The sequence below is a fragment of the Hippopotamus amphibius genome, chromosome 3 (genome assembly GCF_030028045.1).
Source record: "Hippopotamus amphibius kiboko isolate mHipAmp2 chromosome 3, mHipAmp2.hap2, whole genome shotgun sequence".
Taxonomy (NCBI): domain Eukaryota; kingdom Metazoa; phylum Chordata; class Mammalia; order Artiodactyla; family Hippopotamidae; genus Hippopotamus; species Hippopotamus amphibius.
Window position 1 is genome coordinate 98,500,059 of NC_080188.1, and position 6,589 is coordinate 98,506,647.

The following is a 6,589-nucleotide window of genomic DNA, read 5'->3' on the forward strand; positions in this document are numbered from 1 at the left end:
GCTGACCACATCCCTAAAGAGGAAGGTGGGTGTTGAGGCTTGCAGGTTTGAAAAGAATTTCCAGACACAAGTCCTAATGTAAGGAAGATAGAGTTTATTAGAGAGAAGTGACGCTGAAAAACAGCAGGACAGCTTCTTGGCCGACCAGGGAGCGCCGATACTTCTGTGGGCTTGTAGCCCGTTTTTACACCCTCAAGACGTAGAAAATTCCTGCTAGGAAAATGGCATCAGTCGACTGGTCAGCACCCACAAGGCAGGGTCTGTCATTATGTGGTTGGTCAGGTTGCTAAAAGTTGGATACTTTACCTAGTACGGAGTTGGGGGGTGCTCTATTCAGCCAAGGTCTTGGGGTGGGGAGGGGCTGTTCTGCCAAGGTCAAGAGAGCCCTTGCTGACAGCTGCTATTGGACTCAGTCCAGGTTCTTCTTTTGTTCTGTGTCTTTGTGATTGGGCTCCACAGTGGGTTGGCTGAGACAGGGCCTGCTTGGGGTGTGAAGGGAAGCAGAATTCAATCCCAAATATGCCTCTTTGCCATATTGACTATTGTAAGCTGGTTATTTTTAAACGACAAGACACCTTGCAGAAGCTCTGAAACTGAGTAGAAGTCAGCCTTTTGAAAGACATTTACATGAACAAAGGAAACCTCCAAGTGAGGGTGTCTCCTCTTGTACCAGGATGAGGGGGCGACCGCATTTCTAGAAATTCTGTGGATGGAGAAGGCAAGGACTAAGCTCTGCAGGAAAACTTACCCTTATTTGTATGCTTTTCTGGATCACCTCCAAAAAGGGGCCTCTCTTCCCCACCCCCAAAACCTTTTGTCTTTATTTCACAGTGGCATCTAGGGTGGTGGCTTCAGCATTTGGGGAGTTACTCAGTTTTCCTGGGTCTCTCCCATGTACAGAAGGTATATGTATGATTAAACTTTTATTTCCTTTTCTCCTGTTAAACTGCCTTTTTTATTACAGGGGGGTCTCATCCAAGAACCTGGGAGGGTAGAAGGAAAGTCTTCTGCCCCTTCCAGCCTCTGGGAAGGGAAGCTAGCTTCAGGCCCTAAGCCATCCTCCCACCCACCCTGGTGTAACCTGACACTCAAGCTCTCCTCCCGCCCATTTCCCCTTCCCAAACGGCCCCTAAAACGAAACTTCAGAGAAATCGAAACTACTGGGTAAAGGGAGGGCCGCTGAGCGTGTCGAGGCATCCGGACCACAGCTGCTGCATCCCCACCATGAACTGCACATCCCAGCCCTGCTTCACTGGTGCCCACAGTGGGGTCCCCCCAAGCTATGACATGCTTAAGGAGGAGAACGAGGTGGCCATGCTGGGGGCTCCCCAGAGCCAGGCCCCCGTGACGACCACGGTGATCAACATCCGGAGTGAGACCTCCGTGCCCGACCACATCGTCTGGTCCCTGTTCAACACCATCTTCATGAACTGGTGCTGCCTGGGCTTCGTGGCATTCGCCTACTCCGTGAAGGTGGGTGGTGCCTGGGGGGTTCTCCGCGAAAGTGTGTGTGAGCCTGGAGAGGCCCCCGGCCCGATGGCACATGGCGTGTGGAGTGCAATCCTCTGTGTGTGTGTGTGTGTGTGTGTGTGTGGCGGGGGATCATTCCCAGTGAGAGTTCCCGGAGAGGCTGCAGGGCCCACATGGGGATGGGGGGTGGTGTGTCTCCATCCCCCCAGGAAGTTCTCCTTCCCAGCCTCATTGGCGAAGTTACATCCTTCACACTTTAGAGTCAGACCTCCAGTCCTGTCCTGAAAAGAAAAAGGTACTGAAAGGACACTGACCCCTGGTGGGTGTCCAGAGCAGAGGGAGGGTGAGCCCTGGGGCCTCCCGGAGAGGCTGGGAGTCTGTGAGGAAGCAGATCCAGGCCCCAGCAGGGGAGGGGCCCACCGGGCACTGTCCAGCTCAGACTCTGGGGAACGGGCAGGGTGGGTCCCCACCTGGGGGAGTGGGCCCCGGGGGACCAGCAGGGGAGGGCCTGAGTCACAGCACCTGGCTGTCTCCTGGCACCACTCCGGGTCCCCCTCACCACCTCCTCTCCCCCAGTCTAGGGACCGGAAGATGGTGGGCGACATCATTGGGGCCCAGAGCTATGCCTCCACCGCCAAGTGCCTGAACATCTGGGCCCTGGTCCTGGGCATCCTTCTGACTATTGCCTTCATCATTCTTTTCGCCACTGGCTCTCTGATGATTTTTCAAGCAATTTCCCAGTTCATGAAGGAGAATGGAGGCCACTAGCAGCTGCCCGCAGCCCGAGGCCGTCACCCCTTTTCACTGCCGTTTATACACGCGTCTGTCCACAGTTGAATAAAGCAAAGCATTTGTGTGTGAGGGTGCCGTGTTTTGACCTGGGGAGGGGGCCCTGCCTGAGACAGAGCCCACCCCCACTGTCCCGTCTGCTGTGCTGCTCTGAGTGGGAGCTGACCGGTCCTCAGGCCTTGCCTGGTTTTGGCCTCCAGCTGGGGCAGCAGCCATTGGACAGGGGTTTGGGGTGGGGGGTTCCTCCGGGGAAGGGCCAGGCTGAGTCCACAACACCCTTGGCCCTGTGGACAAACCAGAGCACACAAAACCCTCAGAAGCCTGGCAACAAGAACAGAGTTTATTTGGAGTTTTAGGAGCTGCCGTCGGAGAAGTGCAGATTCAAGTAGCAGGTCAAACGCGCCGCGCGGAGAGTAGAAATGGTGCGGCTGCCACGCAGCACAGACACCCCAGAGCCCTTACCCGGGCAGCTGCACACAGTGGGATGGTGCCCACAGGCACAGGGTCCCCGGCCAGCAGCGGATTGGTTGCTAAGCTGCGATCACCCGGGAGTGGAGACGCCGAGGTCCAGGTGGTCCCAGGACCCCAGGATGTGCGCAGGTTCCCGGCCTGCCGTGACTGCCCGGCTCCCTTGCAGCCCCTGTGACGTGTGCCTCCGTCTTGCTCTCCATAGTGCACGGCCCCAAGGCCCCGTCAGCTCGGGAAGGCAGCAGGAGGGCACGTCCACCGCTGTAGAGACAGCTCCGTGGTCTCTGCTCTTCAGGTGGAGGAGAAACCCATGCCCTGCCCTGCCCTGCCCTGGAAATCAGCCCCATCCCTGGTTCTGTCCTGACCTCCAGATGTGTGGGCACCTGGGGTGCCCCAGGGCAGACCCTGCCCACAACCAGCTGGGCGGGTGTGGTGTGAGGTGGGGTGCCCATAGCCTCCCCTTCATCCCCGGACCCCTGACCCCAGCTGGGGGTCCTCTCCCCTGCACCCATGCCCCTTGATCTGTCCCCAGCCACAGTCCCCTGACCCCAGGAGACGGCTGGGGGCTGGGGTCCCAGGCTGGCTGTGAGGGAGCCCTCTCCCCAGGGGACAGTCCACGTGAGCAGGAAGGAGACAGCCCCAAGCAGGTCCTGGAGGAGGGGAGGCTGGCAGACCCACCCCTCTGCGTTGGGAAGGACTGACTCCAAGGTGGGGAGGGGCCAGCAAACAGCAAAGCCCTGGAGTCAGGCAGGGGGCTCTGCCTAGTGACTCAGATGCCTGCTGGGGGAGCTGGGCAGGTGGAAACTGCCTGGACCAGCAGCGCTCAGGAAGGGAGCCAGGGGCAAGGCCAGGAGGGCAGTGAGTCCCCACCAGGAGCACATCTGTCCTGCTCTGCCCTCAGTCCCTCAGGACCAAACCCGGGCAGGGCACCTTCAGGAGTCCTAAGGCGGAACTTTCTCCAGGGCAGACTCCAGGCAAAGCACAAACAGAGACTTCTCTCCTCAGAGCTACCTGGAGAAAGGACCAGAAACACTTCTCATCCTGGCTGCCGGCCCACCTGTGCAGCCCTGCCCAGGGTTCTGAGGTAGTAGCTCTGGTCCTCCCAGCTCTGGTCCTCCCAGCTCTGACCCTCCAGCTCTGATCTTCGCAGCTCTGCATCCTCCCAGCCCTGTTGCTCCCATCTCTGGTCTTCCCATCTCTGGTGCTCCCAGAAGAGCCTGGATCCCCAAAGGACATGTGGAGAGGGGTCACCTCCCCTGAACCAGCCTGTGGCTGCCTGGACTCCTCCAGCCTCTCTGGGGAGACGCCCAGCACACCCGGGATGCTGTGCAGGGCAGGGTGGGTCAGCCGCAGGGCGTACCCCACCCCCACTCCCTGTGGAGCCTCAGAGACAGGACTCCCTGCCTGGGGGGTTTCTCCCTGCATTGGGCTGAGGAGGGCCCCCACCTGCCCGTGCGCAGCCCAGGCTCACACCCAGTGCCCCAGGGTCCCCAGTGTCTGGGAGACCCTCCCACCCAGCAGGGCCAGCCACCTTTGCGTGGGAGAAGGTGGTCTTTCTCCGGGAGTTTCCGTCGACCGGGGCCGGGTCACCAGCTCTGCTGTGGGTCCTGCTGTCAGCCCACAGCTGAACGCTCTGTGCTTCCCCGCGGCCACTGGGGCCTCACAGCAGTGTCCCTTCCCCAGGGGACATCACAGCACCTTCACAGACGAGTGCACTTTATTGAATTCAATTCTCGACAGCTCTGTCTCTATGAACTGCTGTCTAAAGGGGTGGGGGGAGGGGGCGGGCCCACAGCCCCAGGTGCAGGGCTGGCCGTGGACAGGGCAGGACCTGGGCCACCTCCATGGTCAGCATCTAGTAGCCTCTGTGATTCCTCATCTGTGAAGCCACCCGGTAGGCTGCCAGGTAAGCAAACACCAGAAGAACGATCAATCCAATGGTCAGAAAGATGCCCAGGACCAGGGCCCAGATGTTCAGGCACTTGGCGGTGGAGGCATAGCTCTGGGCCCCAGTGATGTCGCCCACCATCTTCCGGTCTCTAGACTGAGGGAGAGGAGACGGTGAGGGTACCCGGAGTGGGGCCAGGAGACAGCCAGGTGCTGTGACTCAGGCCCTCCCCTGCTGGTCCCCCAGGGCCCACTCCCCCAGGTGGGGACCCACCCTGCCCGTTCCCCGGAGCCTGAGCTGGACAGTGCCCGGTGGGCCCCCTCCCCTGCTGGGGCCTGGATCTGCTTCCTCACAGACTCCCAGCCTCTCCGGGAGGCCCCAGGGCTCACCCTCCCTCTGCTCTAGTCCCTTCCCTGCCCACTCACCCCACCAGGGGTCAGTCTCCTTTCAGTACCTTTCCATTTTCAGGACCAGACTCGAGGTCTGAATCTGAAGTGTGAATGATGTAACTTCGCCAATGAGGCTGGGAAGGAGAACTTCCTGGGGTGGTGGAGACACACCACCCCCCATCCCCATGTGGGCCCTGCAGCCTCTCCGGGAACTCTCACTGGGAATGATCCCCCAGCCACACACACACCCACACACAGAGGAACACACACACACACACACACACACACACACACACAGAAGCACACTCCACACCCCACGTGCCATCGGGCCGGGGGCCTCTCCAGGCTCACACACACTTTCGCGGAGAACCCCCCAGGTACCACCCACCTTCACGGAGTAGGCGAATGCCACGAAGCCCAGGCAGCACCAGTTCATGAAGATGGTGTTGAACAGGGACCAGACGATGTGGTCGGGCACGGAGGTCTCCCTGGGGACGGTGATCACTGTGGTCGTGACGGGGGCCTGGCCCTGGGGCGCCCCCAGCATGGCCACCTCGTGCTCCCCCTTGATCATCTCAGGCGTCAGGGGAACCAAGTGCTGAAGGCAGAGGAGGACGGCTGAGACGTGTGTTCTGAGGCAGTGACAGAGTAGATGTGGTCCAGGTAAGGGGAGCACTCAGGGCCCTCCCTTTGCCAGTAGTTTCAGTTTCTTGAATTTTCCTTTTGCTGGAAATTGGGGGTGGCTGATCCTCAGAGGTGGGAGGAACCCCTGGGAGTCGAGTTACACCAGGGAGGGTGGGAGGAAAGCAGAGGGCCTGCAGGGGGCGTCATTCTCTGTCTCAGTTACCCCTAAAGCCCTCTTTAGCCCTGTGGTTGGGTCCCGGGGCCCTCCCCCAGCCTGCTGCAGGGCCCCCGCTCTCCCCTCCCAGGGCCCCTGCCAGGCCCTCACTCAGCCTCCACACCCCAGCCCCAGAGGGAGCCCCGCCCCCACCGCCCACCCCTCAGCGCCACAGGCCTCCACACTGGCCTTCCTGGTCCTGAGCCCCTGCTCCACGCTGCTTTGGGCCCCTCCTGCTTGCAGGTCAGCACCCAGCCGCCTGTGTGTCCTGCCCCAAAGGAGCCTCCCGGGGCCTCCCCAGGGCTCCCAGGAGCAGGGACATCGGGCCCGGTGAGAGCTGGGGAGGCAGCTGTGGGGGGAGGCGCGAGGACTCGGGGCGTCGGGCAGCAGCTGGGAGCCCAGGCCTGCGTATTTGTGCAGCCCCGTCCTCCCTCCTCCCCCCTCCCCCCCTCATTTGATATAAGGACCAAGGAGCTTAAGGGGAAGGATGGAGGAGACGGGACAGCATCACACCGGGCGACCTCAGGAAGGAGCAGTGTCTCCACTGGCCAGAGCCTTCCTGAATTACATGCTTTTCGCTTCCTGCTTCCATCCACCGTCTCGGAAAGATGGGGACATCAGAGCAGAGAGAGGTACGTGTCTTGCGGCAAGGCCGTTTCGGCAACTCAGGACAATGACCACTGCACGGTTCCCCGTAACAAAGAGAGGATGCGAGCAGTAGGCCTGGCCCCTGACCGCCTTTCCCAC

General features: G+C 60.6%; 2 protein-coding genes across 2 annotated transcripts; one reads left to right on the forward strand and one right to left on the reverse strand.

The window, feature by feature from the left end:
* Positions 1-1,146: 1,146 nt before the first annotated feature.
* LOC130849164 (interferon-induced transmembrane protein 3-like) lies at positions 1,147-2,331 on the forward strand. Its single transcript, XM_057727832.1, has 2 exons — positions 1,147-1,473; positions 2,047-2,331. The coding sequence occupies exons 1-2, from the start codon at positions 1,225-1,227 to the stop codon at positions 2,236-2,238; spliced, it is 441 nt and encodes a 146-aa protein (XP_057583815.1). The 5' UTR covers positions 1,147-1,224; the 3' UTR covers positions 2,239-2,331.
* A 2,159-nt stretch (positions 2,332-4,490) lies between these two features.
* Positions 4,491-5,710, reverse strand: LOC130849359 (interferon-induced transmembrane protein 1-like). The gene is made up of 2 exons (XM_057728191.1): positions 5,393-5,710; positions 4,491-4,771 (listed from the first exon to the last, which is right to left on the reverse strand). The coding sequence occupies exons 1-2, from the start codon at positions 5,576-5,578 to the stop codon at positions 4,583-4,585; spliced, it is 375 nt and encodes a 124-aa protein (XP_057584174.1). The 5' UTR covers positions 5,579-5,710; the 3' UTR covers positions 4,491-4,582.
* Between the last annotated feature and the right edge of the window lie 879 nt (positions 5,711-6,589).

Excerpts from the sequence above, each read along its gene's own strand:
- LOC130849164 (XM_057727832.1), top strand. The coding sequence starts at position 1,225 with ATGAACTGCACATCCCAGCCCTGCTTCACTGGTGCCCACAGTGGGGTC. Across the intron at positions 1,474-2,046 it reads CATTCGCCTACTCCGTGAAG|TCTAGGGACCGGAAGATGGT; the intron begins GTGGGTGGTGCC and ends CCTCTCCCCCAG.
- LOC130849359 (XM_057728191.1), bottom strand. The coding sequence starts at position 5,578 with ATGATCAAGGGGGAGCACGAGGTGGCCATGCTGGGGGCGCCCCAGGGC. Across the intron at positions 4,772-5,392 it reads CATTCGCCTACTCCGTGAAG|TCTAGAGACCGGAAGATGGT; the intron begins GTGGGTGGTACC and ends CCTCTCCCTCAG.